This window comes from Pithys albifrons, chromosome 4, assembly GCF_047495875.1.
Source record: "Pithys albifrons albifrons isolate INPA30051 chromosome 4, PitAlb_v1, whole genome shotgun sequence".
Lineage (NCBI taxonomy): Eukaryota > Metazoa > Chordata > Aves > Passeriformes > Thamnophilidae > Pithys > Pithys albifrons.
Genome location: NC_092461.1, coordinates 91963611 through 91987579, shown reverse-complemented (window position 1 = coordinate 91987579; position 23969 = coordinate 91963611). Strand labels below are relative to the sequence as shown.

The following is a 23969-nucleotide window of genomic DNA, read 5'->3' as shown; positions in this document are numbered from 1 at the left end:
GAAGGGCTATGCCACAGAGGGCCTTAAAATGAGAACTAGGGAGCAGGAGAGACCTGCACCTCCCAAGGTCTCTGTTTACTCTGGCACGGGTATGGTTCTGGCTGAAGCGGGCAGTTTGTAGCAGCTCTACATACATTCAGAGTAAAGGCAGCTGTAGCTTGCTTTAAAGAGCTGTAAAATATTACAATAAAGGTTTTGTGGAGGGAGAGGGTTTTACAAAATGCCAGGCTTTGAGATGAAGAAGTGGCTGAAGTTCTCAAATAGTAACTGTCCTGAAGCATTGCCTCAGCTTTTGTAAGTATTATTTCAGCACAGTGATTTTAGCTTCAGGTTAAAGAACAAGATCTCTTTAATTTCCAGATGCTTGAATTACCAGTAAAATGTTAGATTTCCACAGGAAATAAACACTTAGTAGAGAATGTTTCCTCTAGTCAAAATGCCGGCTGTCTGGCTGAAAAGCCTATCTGATGGAAAATTTTTCAATCAGTCTGAGCTCCAGGTGTTTGAAGTGTGTCCATAAAAACTAAAATTCCTTAGTGTAGATCATATCTATTGGGGTTTATTTGGAAGTTTGCTGAGGCAAAAGAAGAGCAGCTAGGGGCTTCTAATTTACATGGATAAAAGGATAACTTCAATCTGAGGTATTGTCTGAAGAGTGGCAACCTAATGAAGATAGTCCCTGCTAGTTCTTTGTAGAGAAGACTGAAACATATTAGCTCCTTCCAATAAAATAAATTTTCCACACATTTGTCCACAGTGTTGTGGGTCTCTGCATTCTCTTGTGGAGCTTCTCCATATATTTTCATGACTGTTCTCTAAAACTACCCCAGAACAGAATTTCTGTTCCTGAAAAACATTAATGAACATACTCAACAATTTCATTCTGTGATATCCCAGATTAAAAACTAGCTGCAGGATCACCACCTGGATTGACAGCCTGATTACGAAAAGCTGATGTAGAATTAGAGAGTTGGCTTCCTGGGATGCACTGAGTAAGGGTACACAAATGTCCCAGTTTTTCCACAGAGGGGAAAGCTGCACTTCTGTCCTTTAAATCCTGACCTTTGAAAAGTCTAATCCATGAATCCCTACTGAAATCCAAGTATCCTGCTCAGACTGAGGCGTCTGCTCTCACTTATTCCTTTGTCAAGAGGAAGTTAAATTCTAGATATTATTCACATTTAAAAGAGAGGATTCATCACTAGGACTGACCAAAGAATACCCATTAAGTTTTGTTGCTGTGAAAAATCAGGTTTTACAACTGAACAGTACACCACCCAGAACAGGCTTATCTACCTTGACTCATTATCAGAATGACAAGGGGGAAATAGAATCAGGCTGAGGAGAAGAATGTGCTGTGCTCTGGTATAAAACAGGAGAAAAAAAGTTGTAACAAACATGGTACAACATGGGTCAAAATAATGGTTCAATATGCTGCTCAATTAATAGACTTCAAGAAAATTATTCAAGACAGCATAAGGATGTCTGGGAGTCCTGAAATGTCAGTAAAATCAGTAGGACTGAAGGACACAGAGCGTGAAAGCAGCTCTGTCTGCCAATCTGTCCGGAGCATTCAGAGTCCCTTCAGATGAGAGCAAGTTCCTGAGTGAGGGAATAGCCACAGGAAAGGCTTACCAGAGACTAAGCCCACAAACAGATAAGGTTTGGGGAAGAGACCTGTGTTACTAGGAACTGAGAAATCATCCTCAGCAAGTGGTAACTAACCACAGAAAATAGACTGCTGTTTCCAGTGTGGGAGTTCAGTACTCTAATAATCCAAACATTTCCCTTTGTTTTAACCAAAACCATGTTTCTTAATCAAAATTGTCTATGTCCTGGCTTGATAAGCTCATGCTCAAGTACCTGCACTGTAATGTCACAGCAAAGCTATTTTCAAGGCAGCATTACTTGTAAAGGTTCCCAAAATGAAAACTTGGTTCTGTCAAGGTAAGAGAGAATCTGCTTCTGAGTTTATTGAAGCCAGAACTTCAAAACAGGTTAATAAGATAATTTCCATTGTTTGTTAGCAGGTAGTTTTCTTAGCCATTGCATTTATTTTGAAGTAATCTTTGAGACAAGTTCTAGCTAGCATAAAAACTCCAAATATAAAGCTTAATGTTTATTAAAGCAACTGCAACTTTCCTTTCTCACATAAGTAATGATCCATGAACAGTTCTGCACAGAGGTAATTTCATGTTTCATGGAGTGGTTCCATACCTCGTGCAGTTATAAAATTAAATATCCACATCCATACTTCAACAGTAGTGCAGAAATCCTACATACATTTTGGATTCAACACTCAGGATTCTTGCAGGAAGAATAGTTTTCTAATGTCATTATCTTTGCCTATTGAAATTGTTACCTGTGATATATTTTACACTAAAAGAACTAGTTTTTTTTTTAAGTGGGAACAAGTGGTTCATGAGGAAATACTGCCCAAATCCCAAACAATATCAGCAGATGTCATTAAAACATTCAGAGAAACTCCCCTTGACTCCAGACCAATATACACAATTTTAAGCCAAGTAGGTTATTTTTAGAAGTTCTGAGCAACCAAAAATAGGGGAATCTATTTTAGTTACCTTCTCATCCTTAAACTGTCTGTGAAGGACACCAGTGCAAGTTCATAATTTTAACACAGTAAAAACGTGTATTTCGTGTAACACACAAGATGTGGGATGATTATATTAAAAGCTTCATTTCACAGAGAGGTTTATGGCACCCGGAAATCATTTTACATTTCAGTGATAGCAACCATTTTTTCCTTCTCATTTCAAGCATCTTTTGGTAACAAATTCCCATTGCATATTTCTTTTTCTGCTTTGCCTTCACACGTACAATTCCTCTCTCACATTTTTCTCCTCATGAAAGTGATCTCATAGTAAACAGCGGTTTGAAAATTATGTGTTCTTCATGCAAAAAGTGAATCACTAGTCTGCTTTTTCAGTTGGCTGAACTGACCCACATTCTGGGCTTGCCCCAAGCAAGGCTAAGCCAAGGAAAGGCAAAGGGGGGAGCCAGTGCCAGTGCATTGGCACCACTCAACACGTGGCTTCTCAGAAGTGTCTTTGAACACGCTGCAGGGAGCGCAGGGGCACAAAGGTAGCAGCCACCTCTCCAGCCCATTGCTCAGCTGACATTTAGACCACCAGTATCTTCAGCCTACGAAAAGACACTTCCTCTGCACTCCTCACGGCAGTGCATTCTGCAGTGTATTGTGGTACACACCACAATCAGCACTGGCCTCCTCTTGGATACCTAGTGATGCATGCTCAGGCTTGGCATCTTTTCTGGAGACAGTCTCAAAAAGAAGCCTCCCAGCCAAGGGTTTCTCAGTGGAGACAAAGTGACTGGGTCTGTCCTGCAACAGCAGACCACAGGAAAAAGGGAACCCTTCTTCTACCTCACTTCTAGCATGTACATTTGGAGGGAGATACTCCCTGATGAATATGATACTTAACTGTTTCTGAATGGGTTTTCTCCTTTTCCTCCCAGCATATAGGCATTCCCCTGGAGGAATCATTGCTTTGACACTGAAAAACAAAAGGAATAGGTTTTTTAGTTTAGAGGTCTCTATATTTCAGACCATTGTACAAAATAACAGGACCAAGAAAGTTCGACCAAGGAAAATGTTTGTTCCTTGAGTGTGACATTCAACAACACTAAAAAGCATAGTGGCATTAGTTAAGATAGAAGCTTAAGGCTAATTCAAATTTCCTACCCTAATATTGTTAGAATATTGATGTTTATATCCAATTTTCATTTTTTCAAATTAAGTATACTACACATGATCTAAAATGAGCATAAAAAACATCCTGCTTACTGGATATCCAATTTTTTCCTTTCCAGGCTAATTTTTAAACTCACATAAACAAATAAGAATGAATAATACTACCCATCATCTGCAGGGACGATTTCACAGCTTTTAAAATACACTGTAATATTATCTCCATTACTGACATTGTAAGTAGTAGGCTGCAATTATTCAAATTAGCATTTTTCCAGGTTCTCACATCCTCATTTTTAAAGACTGAAAAGATATCTGTCAGCAGCTCAAGATGTGACACACGGTATTGTGGCTAGCACTAAGCCCCAAGTCAGTGCTGCTAGAGATGACAATTTTCAGACAAAATTTAGCCTTATGATTGATCTGTTTGAGCACGCAAGCCTTAGAAAAGCTGCAAGCTCAGAAGCAAGTCTTTGCATTCAGTCTGTTTAAATCTGAATATAGAAGTCTCTCAATTTTCTGAGTGAAAGAGTATTTTAGTCATGTGAGTGCTGTTCAACAGTGGGTTCATGCTGCCAGAGAGGTTAGTATATCTCAAATGTCATTGCTGCTCAGTGAAAGATGTAAAATTAAAGGGACCTTCTCTGTCACTGAATCAATCCCATGTTGCTGAAGACACGTCTGTCATGTAATGCAAATCATAAACCTACTGACCTTGATTTAAAAACTGTTTAGAAGAGTCTTCTTTTTCATTGAAAGACAGCTTTCTGAAAACTAGAAACCTTTCACCTTCCAGCTTAAATATGTTCACGGTCATTTTATGCCCATTTGTTCTTCTGCCAACATTGTCTTTTAGTTTAAATAGCTCTTCCTCCTCCATTGTGTTTACTCATTGGCATATATTTTTAATATCAGTCAAATCTTCAGTCAGCCTTCATTTTTCTATTCTGGGACAACCCAAACTCTTATTTCCCTCTCATGTTACAAACTCTTTATTCTTCCTATCATCTTAGGAGCCCTAGTTTTCTCATTTCAGTCAATCTGTCTAAAACATGGATAAACAGAATCATGCACAGTATATTAAGTAAAATCTGAAAGTATTTCACAGATAGAGATATATAGATATAGGTAGACAGATATATACACACAGAGTTATTGACAAATCACTCAATCTTTATGGGAATTATCTCACTTGATATTTGTATCCCTGCATTTTCCTCTCTCATAACCATTAACAAATTAGATGTAGTCATCTAATACACACAGTTCTCCATCTTCATGTAGAGTTTCCAACAAATAAATGCAGTTTATGGAGGAAATGTGTTCAAGTGCCTACCCATCTCAATCACACAATTAATCTCCAGGTTATTTTTTACTATGTGAGAATTGTATCCTCTTCTGTACTGATGGCACAGGGAATAGACCTTGGGATTAGCCAGCTGGTTAGAGGATGGTGCTAATACCACCAAGGTCGTGGGGTTTGATCCCTGTACAGTCCATTCACTTAAGAGTTGGACTTGATCCTTGTGCGTCCCTTTCCAATGCAGAATATTCTGTGAAACAGTTTATAGGTACACATCTCGTTTAACATGACATTTTGTAGTAAAAATGCAATTGCCTCAAAAATTACAGTTATTGAACTCTGCTGTTAGTTTCCCTCCTGATCATTTTCCTTTCAGCACATACTGTTTACCCAGTTCCTTTCCCCAACCCTTCAATTCTTTACTGGTCCTCAGCAGCTCAACATCTTTCTCTATATTGAGATTGCTTGTGTCTACTCTGTTTCCCTCATGTGGAAAATTAGTCATTGTGTCAACAGATAGCTATCAGGTTACTCTGTCAGAATCATCTAAACGTACATTCAATTTTTACTCTATTATGCAACTAACCACAGCTGTTAATGATTCTTTTCTTGAGAATTCATTCTTAAGTGATGCATAATATAGAAATCAGACAAGTTGCCTTCTCTTATTTGTAGCTTATGGTGGAAACACCAGTCATTCCCCAACTGGTGCAGCATCAGGCATAAAGCTCTTCCTGAAATAAACAATTTTTTCACTATTACTGAAATGATTTTGTGTGACATCAGGTTGGTGAACCGCCTGTACAAAGTCAATGATGGATATGATACAGTGCAATAAACACTGTTTCAAGTTAAGAAAGTTTTATCCCACAGCCTTTGCTTAGATAAAGCCTTCTTGCCACCTTCAAAGACCTTGTTAAGTTAGTCTAATCAGCAAGCTCTTTTTTCTTCCCAACAATCTGTCCACTTTTCAGACTGCATCTACCCTCATGGATTTCTTCCTTCACTGGGAACCTAAAGTGATGTGAAAATGCCAAAAGAATTGCCGCTCTTCCTTGTGAGGCCTTACATTAAAAGATATTTTCTTTATATTTTTGGTGGATTGACGCTGTCTGGATGCCAGGTACCAACCAAAGCCACTCTATCACTCACTCCCCTCCTCAGCAGGACAAGGGAGAGAAAATACCACAAGAAGCTCATAGGATGATACAAGGACAGGAAGAGATTACTCACCAGTTACCTTCACAGCCAAACAGACTCAGCTTGGGGAAATTAGTATAACTTATTACCAACCAAATCAGAGCAGGGTAATGAGAAATAAATCCAAATCTCAAAAATACCTTTCTTCCCACCTCTTCCTTCTTCTAGGCTTAACCCTGTTTTCTCTACCTCTTCCCTCCGCAGTGGCACAAGGGAACAGGGAATGGGGGCTGTGGTCATTTCATTACATTCTGCCACTCTTTCTTCCTCCCATTAGCTTCTCCAATGTGATCTCTTCCCACAGGCTGCAGTTCCTCACAAACTGTTCCAGTGTGGGTCCTTCCCACGAAGTACAGTCTGTCAGGGACAGAGCAATATGGGTGCTCTGCAGGACCACAAGTCCTGCCAACAAACCTGCTCCAGCATGAGTCCATAGGTTCTGCTGGGAGCTAGTTCCAGTGAAGGCTTCCCATGAGGCCACAGCCTCCTTCACCTCCTCCAGAGTGGGCTACAGGGGGACAGCCTGCCTCACCATGGTCCTCAACGTGGGCTGCTGAGGAATCTGCTCCAGCGCCTGGAGCATCTTCTATGCCTCCTTTGTCACTGACCTTGGTGTCTGCAGTGCTGTTGCTGTCACGTATTCTCACTCCTCTCTCTGACTGCAATTTCAGCTGTGCAGGTTTTTTCCCCCCTCATAAATACTCTATCCAAAAGATGCTACCATCATCACTTGGCATTGACCAGAGGTGGGTCTGTCTTGGACCTACTGGACACAGGGGAAGCTTCTAGAAGTTTCTCACAGAAGCCACCCCTGTAAACCCCCACTTCCAAAACCTTGCCACACAAACACAACACAATAATGTAATACTTTTGCGTTCTGAGTTTTTCCTGTCCATAATATCAATCTATGACTCACAGTTCTTGTTTCAAAACAGCGTCACATGCTAGACTTCCCTTCTCTTGCCTTCATGAGAAAAATTAAAAGAAGGAGAAAGGCTTGGAAAGCATAATGCAACTGAAAACTGAAAATTTTAAGTTCATTCAATTTCCCAAAAGGGACACTTTGTTTTAAAACACATCCTGGGTTAGTTTATTAATATGTGACAGCACATGGAAATAAATAGACAGACCTCAGTGTTCAAACAGAAAACCAGGAAGTAAACAGCAAACAATATGAGTTACAATTTATGATGTGTAAAATGCTGGTTAGGAAAGATAAAGGCCCAAAGGAAAATTCCCAATTTGCAACACTACATTCAAAAGATAGTGTGCTTTTTTAGAAGACTATTACAAAGAAAATAATTCTAAAAGGTGTCTACAGTTCTTATTAGATGGAGAGGGCTCTATGTTAAAACTGCATAAAAGGTAAGAGAATAATGCAATAGATTTCTTTTTAGTCTCTGAAAAGAAGGAGAATCATGCAGTCATATTAAACAAGAATAAACCATGCACTCTTCAGGCTTTCTACAGGAACTTTCTCAGAATTAGGACAAGGGGTTACCACAGCAACATGGTATGAAGCACTGCCCCAGCAACTCAACATCAACGTCCTAGACACGCATACAGCCAAGAGGTGCTTCTGCCACCACCACTCATGCCAATAGTGGCATACGGTTGAAATGAGTCTCAGAATGTATGTATGGGAACAAAGTCAGAAGGTTCATGGCAAATACTCCTAAAAGTACATCTGAAAACAGCACTTGAATTTGTTGTGCTGCACAGATTCATAAACCAAGAAAATATTTATTTTAAAAACTGGACAAGAGCGAGTATTCACCGTCCTACCTGGATCATGCTTTCTTCTGATCACCTGTGAGCTCTGCTCTCCACCAGTAGGACAGAATAGCCCATCTCTACCACTGAAGGAGGCTGGGGGCTCCTTCCCCTGCCAGCCCACCTGCCTCACATTCAAGTGAGAAGCAGAAGGAAGCCAAGTGGACAGCTCTCAGCTGCTCAGAATAACTGCACTCTTTCCTTTCTCTTTCTCCCTTTTAACACTTGCGAGTTCTCACATTGTCTCCATGTGTTTGAGGCAGGATGAAGACAAGCCCAAAGCAGCAACCTTCCACTACTCACAACAGCTGGAAAGGGGCCTTACAAGCTTGAGGAGCTTCTGGAGGAGGAAAGGGCAGGTGCAGGCCATGATCATTCACTTCTGTCAGATGCTTTTAATCACTGCTGACATTAAGTTGCAATTAATCTCTGAACAGTGGGGAAAGCCAAAGGACTGAAAGATAGCTGCTATATGATAATCTTCAGAGACTGGAAACATAATGATCCAGCTAACCACCAGATGGCAAGCCTGACACCCATCCCAAGCAAAATACCAAAAAAGTTGATAAGAAAGATTAATGACATCACTTAGCACAGTTCTATGGACTATCGAGCTCTTTGAATGAAACTAGTTCACTGAGAAGTTATCACCTCTGGCTGCCAAAATTTCAAAAAATTACTTGTATTAGTAAGTAATTTAAGTTAGCAGCACAACATTCTGCTTTTAAAAGCCACAATGAAGTATTACAGTGTACAAAAGAAAAAAGCAAACACTTGCATCTCAGAATATTGTGTGAAAATCATTGTTATTGGATAGGGACTCCATCCTGAAATGTGAGTGATTCTTGAGAAGAATCAGGAATCAAAGCAAAAATGAATAGCATCCACAGCCTGAGCTGACAGGGAGGAGCTGCTGCAAAGGCAGCTGATGCAGTAGCCGACCTAAGTAAAGTGATTCTACCTCTGTTTATAGATAAGATGAGATTGATGCTGGAACTGTGTGTACAGTTTCCGTGTAAGTGTTTTTCTAGTAATGTTAGATATTCAAAAGGATGAGGAAAGAACCTAAAATAAATACTTGCAGGCTGAAGAAATTGCCTTGCATAGAAAAAAGATTTAGGTGACTTGAGTAAAGCGAAGTACTTTCAAGGGAAGATATGACTACTGAATTATTTTAATCTGAAACAGAGCAAGCACTTAGAAAGCGAAGTTGAAGTCAGATACATCCAAGTAAGAAATAAGGCATTAATCTGTAGCATCATGAGCATTTAAGCACTGGGACGAGGTACAAAGGATTTAATTGATCCTGTTGTCTTGAAACCACAGTTAGAAGTGTTTCTGTAATTTGCACTTTACCCTAACAGAAGTCATGCCTAAATTAAATAGAAGCAGTTGAGCTGAATGCAGGCATTCTCAGGGAAAAAAAATATTTTGTAGCTTTGGGAGCTATAGGAGGTCAAATTACATTATCCAATGATCTCTCACTAAATTTTATGAATCATTTCCTGCCCAAATGTGATCACGTACTACGCATTCAATGCCTGAACTACCAAAAGGGGCTGTGCAGACCACAGCTTCAAAGCAGCTCAGGTTTCAAAGAAGCAGCCTGGGAGTAAGGAGGTCGTGTTCTCATCCCTACCACGCTGCAGCACCACAGAGCAGTTCTAGCAACAAAGTCAGAAAGGGATGGGGCTGGTGTGTGGCTTGGCTTCTCACAGGATTATGTGTGTCTACCTTAGGAAGAGCAACTCTGGAAAAAGGCTTCCACTCACAATGGCTCATCAGCTGGACAGAAATCTACCTGCCTGCTGTCACTAAATTCATTGTGATTAGCATTTTGTTGCCAAATTTTCTGCTTCTAATGAACAGTCATGTTTTAGGAGAAAATATGATAACAGTTTGGGGTATATCTTTGCAAATATCATGTAGCACTGTTTATAGCTGAGGCAGCCCCACTTAAAAAAAAACTGGAGCAAAGAATGACTAAAGGTTGTGGAAAAGAGCCCCATACTTAGTGTTCAGGAGCTCATACTGTTTGGGTTATCATCAAGAACAGCACCAGAGAACGTCCAGATAATAAGTAACTGCATTATGTAAGAAACAAACATTTCGTGACAAGAAACAAACATTTCTAGCAAGATCCAATTTACTGAATTTGAGGCTAATTAAATTCAAATTACAAATAAATGAGGGTAACTATCAAAATAATTTATCCAATGCTGTTGAGAACTCTCCCTCACTGGGCAGTTTTTATCCTCAAGAATTTTTTCTGAAGAAAATTATTGGACCTGTGTGGTGAAGAATTTGTTTAAGACGGTCCACGTATATATGAGATTGAAGCGAGATCACAGTGGCTCTTTCTGGCCCTAAACTTTACTTTTCTGCCTCAATCTTTTCCCCAGTGAAAAAGCAGAAGGTTAACTCTCAAACATGAAGAGTTGCTAGAAGATTATTAAAAAGGTATAAAAGTCTTGATTTACAGAGGGTGTAAGTATCAGGGACCATATGTTGCCTGACAAACATACATCTCTCTTTAATTTCCCCTAAAGAAAATATGTACAAATTTGGCTATGTTTGAAGCTTCTGAAGCTATGTTTGCGTGTGCTCAGAAGACTTTTTGTAGTCTGAGAGTTATCTATAGTTTCTGCCTGAGCTGAGCACACGTCATCCCTTCATTCCTCCTACAGGCATCTGCACTATACACATGCATCGTCATGCGCTTTACATGCCTCCCCCTGGAGCAGCAGAGGCAGCGTCAGACTTTCCCTCTTTCTGTTCCTCCCCATCCTGGTGTGCTCTCTCTGCTTCAACCACTGCCACATGGGAAACAAAGGACTCCAGATATAAGGCACAGGAACAAGGGAAGGACTGAAGGGCCTGGGACAAGGCAGGGACAGAACAGAAGCAGACAGCTTGTAGTCCTGAGTCTCACCATCCGTAAGACCTACAGGCAGATGCTGTGCTTCAAAACATCCCAGAAAGTGGGAAGCACTGCTTTTGAATTATGGTTAGGAATTCAATTCGTTTAAAAATTGGGATTTTTGCCAGAAATTAAGTGGCCAGCACCTTCTTACTGTAATCTCCCTTCCAGGTCTCCTGTGGCTTCTTTGCCTTCGCTGCCTGTGTTATGAGAAGAAATCTGAGCATGCAGAGCTGTACTCCTGCCCTGCTTAGAGAGCTTAAGGAAGGAATCAGGGCTGTGCAGGAGCTGTAGGAATGAGGGCTGCGTGATGTGAGGCATGCGACTACAGCTTGTGACATCAGAGGCACCAGCCCTCGTTTTCTGGGAGCCTTGGTCTGTTCTAAAAGTGATGAGCACTGAGGACTGCAGCTGGAGGCAACCAGCACTGAGCTCTGAATGAACGTACACCAAAGGCTGCGTCTTCCGAAAAATCGTCTCCTGAGTGCCTGGCACTGAGTAAATGAGCATATGTCTTTCAGATTTATCTGTACTAATAAGACTGTATGTCTCAGCAGCAAAATAAAGATTAACTCAGCTGTGGTTTTGACATCCTTCAATACTGAAGTCACAATTATCATGGAACAGTCTGTGACAAAATTAATAGCACTGTGTTTGCACAGGATTTGAACAGTGTGTAGTGCAGAGCTGGGACTATAAGGTGAATGAGGATAATAAAACCAAAATATGCAACTTCTGTTTTAGGATGAGATTAGGCTTAATGCCTGTCCACACAGTTGAGGAATTCAACAATTGGACTTGACGATCTTAGAGGTCTTTTTTAATTTAAATGTTTTATGAATTTATGTATTTAAGATTTCACATTTCATCTTTAACTCTCAGGCTTCCTAATTTGCAAATGTTTGATTTGGAAATACAGCAGCCCTTTGCTACAGGACGGGTAAGCAGCTACACTCCTCAGGAATCTTTAGCAGAACAGTAATTTCAATCCCTATTCTTCCTTCACAAACAAGTTCATTAGGGGACTAAATTGTCTCATCAGCCCTCCTTTCTTTATATGTTTACATAAGAAAGGCTGAAATTAAATTCAAGGACACTTTTTTTGAGCTTTGAGGATGTAAATAAATAACTTCTTAAAAAACCTTAGTTGCAGGTTTGCTGAACTTTTTAAAGTGATGTTTGAAAAATACATCTTTTTTTAGAACTTCTAACATGTACTGTGTCACTTAGGGAAGGATATAGATCATAACACATACAAAAATCACACACGTACAAAAAAAATGATTGGGCATATGTCTGGTACAAAGCTCTGTAGTCAGTAGAGTGCTATCTCTTTCTCCAAGGCTTGACTTTGGTCCTCAGCTGTCTTTGCCACAGACCTTCTGAGGAAAATACAGGGTTGCCACAGCAGCTGGGCTACCCTTTCCATGGTAAAGTGTGAGCACTAATGAAAAGTTTTGCTACAGCTGGGGCATTTAGGATACTGTCTGAACCATATGGATTATCTGATCATTAACAAGACAGTCAATTTCATGTTGCAATCCCACCCTCAGTAGGGATATTAGCACAGCATGTTTCACTTTTAAACTCTCAGGAACATAGTATCTTTGAGATCTCTGTCCCTCTGTTCTGTTTGCTGGAATGTGACTAACAGGTTACAAGAAAATCAGATGTGAAAGCATAAGCATCATTTCCATAGCAAATCTGCCTAAACCCATTAAGATAGGTCAATGAAATATTTCTGTCATGAATGTGTAGTGTAGCAGGGCCTCAGTTCAGCTCCCTTCAACCTACAGCTAGTACAGGTTCTGGGAGCAGCTTTATGCTGGCAACACAGAGCTCAGTACAAGTCAACAACTCAAGTATGCTTGTCAAGTGTATACATAATTTCTCAGACAGGTTTTGCCCAGATTTAGCTCTGTGCTGTCATAATAGGGCTGCTAGAGCTAATTAGGTAAGTTTATGTCGATCATTAGCTTACCTACAATACTCTACAACTGCATGTGAGGGATAAATATCCTTAGATAAAAAAGGATAACAGTATCACTTTGTATGAGTTGTGTCAGTTCTTCTCACGAGACACATGTGGCTGTGCACTGACTGCTTGTTGGGTTGTTTCATCCTCATGCCCCACTCCCCTGTTCCAACACAAGGTGGTATATGTTTCAGCAGCCCATACATCACTGTGGTGGAGTGAATTAGTAATGTCACTTTGAGCTGCACAATAACCACAGGTTGTAAATGCAACCATGAACTGTGAAGCTATGTTGTTCCTCCAAACCCTCTCGTAAGTTCACTGGCATTCCTGGTGTTAGTCTTCCAACAACCCATGTTAAAATACCCTGCTTGTCATTTCATCAGACTTCAACTGTCTGAAGTTTGGGGTTCTCTTTGAAATACTAGAGCAATGGTCTTTGATAAGGCTATTTATAAACCTGGATCAAAAACACCAGACTATGAGTGTGGTTGTGTTGGGCTTGTGTGGCCAGGTTTTGGTTGTGGGGGGAGGCTACGGGGGTGGCTTCTGTGAGAAGCTGCCAGAAGCTTTCTCTAGAGAAGCAGAGCCAATGTCAGCAGGCTCCAAGATGGGCCCACCGCTGGCCAAGACCAAGCCAATCAAAGATGATAGCAGCGTCTCTGAGATAACATATTTAAGAAGGAAGAAAAAGTTACTGTGCAGAAGAAATTGCAGCTATAGCAGAGCAGAGTGAGAATATGTGAGAGGAACAGCTATGCAGACACCAGACTGGTGCAGGAGGAAGGAGAGGAGGTGCTCCAAGCACTGGAGCTGAGCTTCCCCTGCAGGCCATGGTGAAGCAGGCTGACCCCACACAGCCCATAGAGGTCAGTCGGGGTGCAGAGATCCACCTGCAGCCTGTGGAGCAGCCCACGCTGGAGCAGGCGGATGGCTGAAAGAAGGCTGCGATCCTGGGGGAAGACCATGCTGGAGCAGAGTCCTGGCAGGGACCTGCAGACCCATGAAGAGAGGAGCCCACACTGGAGCAGGTTTCCTGATAGGACTTCTGACCCCAAGGGGAGGGTTATCACCACAGGGGACCCACACTGGAGCAGTCTGTTCCTAAAGGACTGCACTCCATGGAAAGCGATCCACACTGGAGCAATTTGCAAAGAATTGCAGCCTGTGAGAAGGACTCACACTGGAGAAGTTTGTGGAGAACTGTCTCCCATGAATGGGACCCCCATGATAGAGCAAGGGAAAGACTCCCTTCCCTGAGCAGTGGCAGAAACCACTTGTAATGAACTGACCATAACTCCCATTCCCCATCTTCCTGTGCTGCTGAGCGGGGAGAAAGCAGGACCTGGGAAGGAGGGACGGGAGAGGGGAAGGTGTAAGATTTGTTTTACTTCTCATTATCCTGCTCTGACTTTTATTGGAGATAAGTTCAATTAATTTCCCCAAGACAAGTCTGTTTTGCCTGTGACGATAATTGGTGAATGATCTCTCCCTGCCCTTATCTCAATTCATGAGTCTTTTGTTGTATTTTTTCTCCCCTGTCCAGTTGTGGACAGGAATCATGGAACGGCTTTTGTGGGCACCTGGCAACAACACAGGGTCAACCCACTACAGTGGTGCAATTTTGGAGTAAGTGCTAGCAGCATGGTGGGAAACCCTGAGTTACACAAAGGGAGGCTACAGACAGATTACATGATTGAATAGATAAGACAGAAAGGACAGAAACACTAGGAATCATTTTTAGGAGTTTTCTACTGTAAAGCCAAAATGAAACTAACTTAAATGGAATTTTTATCAGGAAAAGATTGCTTATCAAAATCAGGGAGATGCTCCACAGTAGCCAGTAATCCGGTGACCCACTGCTGTGAGTGGGCCAAGATCAATTAAAAGTCTTTGGAAAAATCTGCCAGACACCATAACTGTACTCTCATTGCCCTGATTTCTCTCTTCTTTTCCACAAAAGGCTTCTTAAAAGATTTTAGTTTCACTCCAGTGCAGAATAACAGTCAAAATATCTTACAGGTCATATAGTTTGAATATATATTTCTCCATATATATATAAATCATATATATGTCATATATATGTCATATATTTGCATTTTTTCTGTATCACTAGAGACAGTGCGGAAAGAGACAAAAGTGGCTGGGTTTGGCTCAGAGACACAGCCTGTTCTCCAAGGAGCCTCTGTGACACCAGGAGAACACAGTGCAGCATTTTTTATAAGAAAAGAAGCAAAACCAGGCTGGATCTAAGGCAAACAAAATGGGGGCTGATATCTTTATTGCTATAAAAGTTATTATGAAATGTGTGTATGTGGCACAGCAAAGTGGAGAGGAAAATTAATTATAAACCTACATGTAACATCAGCTTATCGGGAAGATGCAATCCTGTTCTTTCCTGGCTTTGCTCTTCTGTCTTGTTCCTCCTCAGTTATTTAGTGGAAGAAACAGAGGATGAACTGCCATGAGCACCATAACAGAGGTTCAGCAGAGTTCAGATATCTCAAGATCCACCAGGAAAAAGAAGAAAAAGACAAAAAATTTTAGGGGGAAAAAAAGGTATTTTTCTCAAAGCTTGAGATGGAAAATGGGAATATAGAGAGAAATTGAAATGAAACATGCAGTATTTTCTCCTGGAACTCTGAAAGTTAAGTTACCTTGATGCTCAAATTGACATTGTTATTATTATTATTACCACTGCAGTTCAGTCTACTAAAATGTTTTTGCTGCCAGTGTAAGAAGCAGTGCTTTCCAAAGAAGCAGGTCACAGTTTGGAAACACACCACAAGCCAGGCTGGTGTGTGAGCTGTCAAGCTTTTGCTGAGTTATTGCAAGTCTTCAGTTTAATGATGTACGTGAACATCAGAATTGAAACTCAAAAGTTCCTGTTCTTCCAGACACTGAATCTGAAAACAAAAGTAAAAATAAAACCTGATGTAGCTATTTCTTTTATATATCATAAATGTAGCCAAACAAGAGATACTGCTTGGAAATCTGGCTATTTTTGTCTGCTATGCTGACAAGGCACTACTAGAGCAGCTTGGTTTGGATGCCTACTCAAATTTAGTGCAGGTCCGTCACTTGTACAAGGCCTGTGCAAAGCCCATAAAGTTCAAACAGGCCAAGTGCAAGGTCCTGCATGTTGGTTGGGCCAATTCCAAGCACAAATACAGGCTGGGCAGAGAATGGATTGAGACTGGCCCTGAGAAGCAGGACTTGATGGTGTTTGTGGATGAAAAACTCAACTTGACCAAACAACATCGACTCACAGCCCAGAAGACCAGCCATGCCCTGGGCTGCACCAAAAGCAGTGTGACCAGCAGGGCGAGGGAGAGGATACTCCCCCTCTGTTCTGCTCTCATGAGATCCCACCTGCAGTGCTTGTCCAGCTCTGGGGCCCCCAAAATAAGAAGGACATGGACCTGTTGCAGTGAGCTCAGGGGAGGCTGCAAAGATGATCAGACAGCTGAGCACCTCTCCTATGAAGACAGGCTGAGAGAGTTGGGGTTGTTCAGTCTGGAGAACAGAATCTTACAGCCTTCCAGTATGTAAGGGGGCCCACAAGAGAGGTGGAGAGGGACTTTTTACAAGGGCATGCAGTGATAAGGCAAGGGGTGATGGTTTTAAACTGGCAGAGAGTAGGTTTAAATGAGATGTTAGAAAGAAACTCTTTACTGTGAGGGTGGTGAGGCACTGGAACAGGTTGCCTGGAGAGGCTGTGAGTGTTGCCTGAAGAGGCTGTGAATGTCCCATCCTTGGAAGTGTTCAAGGCCAGGCTGAGTGGGGCTTTGAGCAACCTGATCTAGTGGGTGGTGTCCTTACACATGGCAGTGGGGCTGGACACAGATGATCTATAAGGTCCCTTCCAACTCAAACCACCCTGTGATCTATGATTCTGTGTTTTTCTCTCCAGGAACATGAATTTCTCCTCTGTAAGCAAAATAATATATCTATTCCGATTATGTTTTTGAGATCTGTGGACATATCTACCTTTTTTCTTTTTTTATTGGACATCTTATGGAACTTTTTATTTTAAATGCTTTTACTGTTTTAGAGACATATCCAGACAAAACCCAACAAATGATTAAATACATTTGCAAGTTACCTACAGTACCACTCTCTTTTAATACTATTTATATTTAATACTACCATAAAGTAGCTAATATATAAAAATTAATTCTCATTAATAATCCCAGCAGTGGTATTTCTATACACTCATTAAATTTTTGATCACACATTTTTAGATTAAAAAAATACTAATTTTCATAAACAAGTCATGACTGCCAAGCATTTCACTTTATATTAGGGCAATACATGGGAGAAAATTTGACCTCTTACCTTCAAAACTCCCAGAATTTCATTTGTCTCTCAGATGAAAAAGCAAACATTCTATCACATCACATCCTATCACAGCATCACTTGCCATAAAGCCTTTGTTACCATCCAAAACCACTGGACACTAATAGAGAAGTTAGTTTAAGATTTACTGATTCACATCCAATCCTGAAAAGTAATAAACAAGCATTTTTCATGAAGTGAAAATCTTAAGAGAATCTCCCCAATTGCAGGGTAGGGGAGAGTTCTTTTATCTGCTTTAATAGCCTGTCTTCCCTCCCCAGTCCCTTAACACCCATCTATCCCAAGACAGAAAAATTCTGTTAATCATTGCAAATGGGGCTGAAAAGACCCTCAAGAGATCATACAGAACATCATTCCCTGCTTCACACAGAAGCAGCTGTACCAAAACCATTCAGAGATTTCAGATTGGAGAAATGGCTTGTGAGCATGAAAGACTTGTCTGTTTTTTCTAGCTAAATAAATTGATTTAATAAAAGAGCACCACATCTTTCTAGTCTTTTACATGCTTAGGCCATCATAGCTGTAATGGCACAGCTGTTAAACTACTCCCCAAAGCTGCTTATACTGAAGACATATAGTTTCTCTTGAGTACCTCAGAGATTTTATTCCAGCATTTAATTATCACTAAAATCACAATTTTTTTTCCTAAGCATTTTAACATCATTTTTCCTTACTACAACATATGATTCTATCGCAATTTCTTGCCATAGCTAATATGAACTTGAATAACAATTTAAGTTCAACTAACTTGGCAGTTAACCCTTTATTTCTAATGATTTTAATTTCTTTCCCTTTACTGTTCTTGTCTCTAGACTAAACAACTTTTAAATTTTTTTCTTGTAGGTGATGTTTTCTAGACATATGATCATTCCTTTTACTCTCCTCTGGACTCTTAATTTTATATGCACTTTTATAAAGTACCCTGCTCCCAAATGAGTGCAGTACTCAAGCTAAGAACCTACCTGGGCTGAGCAGGACACAAAGTTTGTTCATGTATCATAGAAGAAACACTGCCATTTTTACACACCATTTTTACAACAGTGCAATGCTACTGACTAATATTTAGTTTGTGATCCACCAAATTTCCACCTCCTTTTCTTCCTAGCCATTCCTCATGCCGTATTTGAGGACATGATTTATTGCTGACTGAAGATAAACCTTTGCACAAAACCATACAGACTTACATCCTGCCTGGTTTTCTGGAGGTTGTGACTGTCAGAAGTCACTGGGAATTTGACTTGTCTTCCAGAGTTCATGAAGCCTGTTTCAGATTGGTGACCGCTGCAGACAAAATGCCCACATGCTCTGACCCCTGATTTGGGATATTCATGACATAGGGAACAGCTCTGAGAGATCCCTGTGGAGTCCCAACCTGAATGCCGCTCTTCTCAATATACCCCTCCAAAATCTCTCCAGCCTGTAGCCTTTGTCCACAGAAGAATCTCAGCAAACTTTGCTTCTCTATAAATGGCCTGAAGCAAGAAGAAAGCACAATGTTTGTGGAAAGATTGCTCATTTGAGGACAAGGAGAGAGAGACGCAATCTGACCAGTGCACCAGGAGATCTCAGACATCAGAAAAACACATTTTGGAGAAGCAAATCCCTAGGAAAGACAACGAGGCCAAGAGCTGCTTTCCAAACAATGCTTCCCTGATTGAGAGGTGAGAGCACAATATTTGAAGTTTCAGCAAAGGAAAACGTTCAAAAGCTGCTCAGCATCAGCACCCAGGAAAGCAAGACAATGACTCCAAAACTGCCACATATTCAGCTTCACTCTAATCCCACTGCCGTGTTAGAGAAGAGGGAGAAATCCACCAACAGAGGTTTTCTACAGGCCCAACAAGTGATAAAATTTGATTTTATGTTGGCACATATTTTCAGCAAGCAAAACCCACTGAAATGACCGCCATTTAGTATCAATACTAATAAAGTTTAAGAGTAAGGAATAAATATTTAATGTATTTAGTGCATGCACAGATACTGCTGTCGAATACAGAGCAATAGCTCTGATGCAGCACTGCAGTCACAAGACAAGTCAAATACATGATTGCAAACACCAAGTTTTACAGTCCTAGCTTAATAGATTGCATCATGCAAATTGTTTATGCATTGCCTGCAGATGCAGCCTTAATTCAGAAACAGACAGTATGGTCCAGCCATCATGTGACAAGTACCTGCTTACAGACTAAATGCTTTGTTCATAGATGCTCATTTTAAAGATCTTCCACAAACATAGACTGCTAAGCACTGCCATCTTGAACAATTTTACACCACCATCCTGCACTTGCCCTGCCACTGCAAACCGGAAGGCATGCAGTGGGGAAAGGTAAGATTTATCAAAGGGGAAAGATAAGATTCAGAATAAGGTTTAAAAAAATGTAAGAGATACAGCGGCTTTGTTGTGATTGTAGCTGCACACCTGCATACCTGAAGGTTGCACTTGAGTGAACAGGTCCTACCTGGTCTATGCTGAAATAGTTTTATCACACATTGGAACTAGGGACCTTGGGAGTTCATACGTATTTGGGGTGCATTTAGTTGGCATTATGTTGGCATAATGGTGGCATCATTTTGTCCACCCCACCTGTGCAATCCTTTACGTCCATTCATTTGAGTTCTGCAATTATCTGTGGTGTATTTTTTATGTTGACAGCAGCACAACACAAACAGATCTTGCCATAGAAACCTTAAAGTTCAAGATTCTGAAGGTAAGTTGAACTAAATCCAAAATGACTGTCAAAAGCTCTGTGGGAGCTCTGGACTGACAGAGACATATTCCTAAAGCATTTCCTTCTCAGGATGTTCATCTGGTTCCTGACTCTCAGTCAAATTCCTCACAAAGTACCTTGAAATTTTCCTTCTTTGTGCAGAGCCAGAAGTCTGCATTAGGGTCATCTTCCTCTTAAAAAACACAGAAGCATCGACTCAGTACCCTTTAGGCTGTATTTTCTTTCATGTCCACCTTCTTTGCTTTAACCTCAAAATGTTTGTAGAAATCTTGGTCTGTGGTTTCCTAGAGGCAATTTGCATAGAGGGCCAATAACGAAACAGCTTCTCTCAAAAGCAGCAACTCCTGCTTCTGCCAGCCAAGTATGGCTGGATTTATTTATATATATACTAGCATATACCTCTGACATATAAGTGATCTTGTATCAGCTAATAGCTGACAGGAAATTAATTTCTAGGGCAAAGACTTTGTTTTTCTTTTCATGCCTTGTTGCAGAGGTGCCCCATTCCAAGCACTGGCAAGTGCCAGGCTGCTGCAGAGTCCTCCTGGCCCACTTGCCATGGCCGTGTGGTGACAGTGCCCAACACCAGTGAGCTGTCACAAACATGGCAGCTGGGCAGTAATTGTGTGGGAACATTCAGGCCGGCAAACATCCCACTGCCTACCTCACAGCCACAGCAACGATGTCTTTGCTCTGCCTGTACCGGGGAAACAGGCAGGCGCTTCCTTCTGTTCAGGTAACCCTGTTCAAGTGCGAGCAGCCAGAGTTGAGCAAATTCCCTCTTGTGCAGTTCAGGCAGATTGGGTTAGCAGCTGATGAATTGTGGTTATCTGAGCTATAGTTTACTTCTCATGGGTAAGCCAAATCAAATTTAAAACATCACCACTCTTCAACAATGAGTTTGTGTGTGTAGACACAAGTCAAATTAGAAGCAATGTCTGAGTTAGGACTATAGTTACTCCATGGTGAAGACAAGTCCATGTTATCCAAATTCACCCCCTTCCCAGGATTTAACTTCAATGGTTATTCAAACATTACTGTAACAAAAAGCCCTGGCTGACACTTCCTACCCAAACTTGGCAATTCCTTAAATTTTCCTCCAAAATCTCCCTTGTCCTAGCTGTCTCTGGGCACAAAGAGACACTCCCACATCCTTTACATTCCAGTTGGGGCTAATTGAATTCACATGTCAGCATGAGTCAGCAGTAATTACCAGGAATATTAAGGAAAGGTTTGGCACTGGACCTTGATAACTCAACAGCAGAGCCCCAATATTTATGGGGTTTTATATTGGATCAACTCTCTTGAAAACACAACAGTAAAAACCATATCAAGTTCTCACTCTAGTTCAACTACATATGGGCAGGTCCTGATAACGAAAGCATCTTTACTGTATTTTTTATATACCTACAGAAAAGAAAACCTAATGGAAAAATCGTTTCTGACTACTAAATCCTCCTTGCTGGAGTTTAAATCTGTTTATACACTGAAACAGATGAATCAATATTAGACGGGCTGGCTGGTTTTTGTAAGCACTCGCACTGCAAACACGGCCTAGCAATGCATTTCCTCCTTACAATTCCCGGGCAGAAATCTGAATCGATGGGAAGCCGAGGTAATAACCTACCTCCCCCTTCCACGACTCAACTGGAATTAAAATCCTGAAACCACAACAACCTGACTTTTCCACATATGAGAGTTTGCTCCCCAGCACTCTTCCAGAAACAGTTCCCCTCTGTACACCTTCACCCTATGGACTGTGGAACCTTGTGCTTCCCGAGCTGAAGACTGGTGGTGCTTATACACTTGCCCAATGCTGCCCCTAAAATCCCAGTCCTTTCCTTCAGACTGAAGAATACCCGAAATATACTTTCATGGTCAGCTGCAGAAAAAAACCTACGTTGTCCCAAACATAAACTGATGCAGAGACACGGTGGGTGCGACAGTGAAAAGTGAGGACGGTCTAAGCATGGGCTCTGGCAGGGGACGCCGGCAGGAGCAACGACATTAAAGTCACTACCAAAACCTTCACCGGTAACTCTTTCTGGATTTTAATCTCTACAATATTTTAGGTAGTTTGTTTTTCAAGGAAATAAATTCTTGCCCTTGGTTGCAAATTAACCGAGGGTCTTGCCAGTGAATTCAATCTTGTCAGTCATTAAGTCTCTCATTTAAGTGAAATTATTCAGTCTTAGCCCTGGTTAATAACACTCTTTACAGTTCATAAAGGAGAACTGTTTTATTTTATATACTGCAAACATATGTGTATCAACATTCTTCTCAAAGATTACTTCTGAGCCGAACCAGATCATTCAATTTTATTTAAATCCAGTCCCAGTTGTCTTTTTGAAACCTCCAACTACCAAATGTCAAGCATATTCTTGGATTTTACTGGTGGGTTTTGTTTCTTTTTTTTTTCTAGTTGAATAATCCATCTCACTAAATGACGCATAAACATTGTTCGTGCCCATCTTCAGAAAAAAAAGTTTTTTACGTGATATAACTTGGTATTATGCTTTTGCGTTATTCTCTAAAAAGACATAAAACTACAGCTTCACCCAAAGACGTACAGAATTCTTGTTTACTAAACAAAGTAACACAAAGTCAGAAAAAGCACCAGAGCCCGTGCACACGCTTCGCTTTTCCCTCACTGCTTTTTCGCCCTTTGGTATGTCAAACTGAAACACAACAAGGATTTGTAGCTCTGAAGTTATAAAACGCTGAAAATGATTTTCAGGGCAAGTAGTGGCTGACCCCAAAGCAAACCCACCGTGCTCAGTGCCAAGCGAGTGCACTTGAGGCTCGAAAGAGGCGATGTGAAACTTTATTTCACTTGTTTTCCCCTCGAAAGGTCTCTCGAGGCGTCAGTGGAAAGGATGTGGCCAAGGTGCCACGGCAGAGCCTTCGGGACAGCGAGGCACCCCTCGGGTATCACCCACCCGAGGGCTGGCGGGGCATCGGCACCTCCCGGGGCTCTCGCCTGGGAGCTCTGCGGGCCATGACCGGCACCCCAGTGGCAGGAGCGGGGCTCGTCCGGCGCGGCTGCTGTCCCACCGCCGCCAGAGCGGCCAGCGGGACCACCGACACCCTGGGACAGAGTGCTGCTTTAGGGGCGACGTGGCCGGACCCGACGGTCCCCTGATTCCCCTGCACAGCCCAAGCTGAAGCCTCGGCTGCCCACCGCGAGTTCTCGGGATGCAGCAACTTACCCCACGGTCCCCGCCACGACCCGGGGGTGCAAAGTTTCTCCGGGCGAGGAGGTGCAGCCCCCGGCCGCGGCGCAGGGCGGAGGTGCGGAGCGGGCGGCGGGAGCGGGCCGGAGGGCGCCGGGGGTGGGGAGGATGCTCGGGCGCCGCTTCCCTCGTGATCCAGGTGGCGGGCGGGCGGCCGAGGGACAGGGCGAGCCGCCGGCTGTCCGCTCGCACGCGATGCCGGCCCGCCGCTCCCCGCGACGGCGGCAGAGGGCGCTGCTGCGGCGGCACCGGCGGCACCGGGGCCGGGGCGGGCGGCGGGCACGGCAGCACCGGGATCGGCCGGGGGGGACCGCGGCCCTCAGCGCTGTCCCCGTCGGTGCTGCCCGTCGCTCCGCCGGGGGATGGAGGGCGCCCAGCCGGGCCCCCGCTGCCCGCGGCGCGGTGCACCTGTCCGCGCCGCTGCCGAGCCCGGCTATCCCGGAAAGTTGAAAGGGAGAAGTATCGTGCGCGTCCTTCCCCGCCTCCGGGAAGTCTGGAGCGGCCTCAATCCCCTCAGCATCGGTGCCTCCAGACGGGGCTTCCCTCTGCCCCTTGGCTGCCCCTCCGCCCGGCTCGGAGTCCTGGCGCTTGTCGCCCTGCGCGGGAGCAGCACAGCTCCCTCGGCATCATCGGTGCCTTCCGTGCAGCACCCCATTTACCGGCGTCACCTGGAAGCCGAGTAATAGCTGGGATCATTTTTTTTTTCTAGTAGAGTTTTTGGGTTTTTCTCCAGGACCTTTTGCCGATGGA

The 23969-nt window shown here is 42.5% G+C and overlaps 1 protein-coding gene across 2 annotated transcripts in view; it reads right to left on the bottom strand.

The window, feature by feature from the left end:
- Positions 1-23272, bottom strand: part of AHRR (aryl hydrocarbon receptor repressor) — a 92950-nt gene extending 69678 nt beyond the window's left edge. The window contains exons 1-2 of one of the 2 annotated variants that reach the window (XM_071554978.1): positions 23196-23272; positions 3462-3533 (exon numbers count right to left, since the gene is read on the bottom strand). In XM_071554978.1, the coding sequence (XP_071411079.1) occupies positions 3462-3523 (62 nt within the window). In that variant the 5' untranslated portion in view covers positions 3524-3533; positions 23196-23272. Of the gene's footprint in view, positions 1-3461; positions 3534-15254; positions 15402-23195 lie in introns of those variants that run through there. The other variant, XM_071554977.1, reaches the window with a different exon arrangement.
- Between the last annotated feature and the right edge of the window lie 697 nt (positions 23273-23969).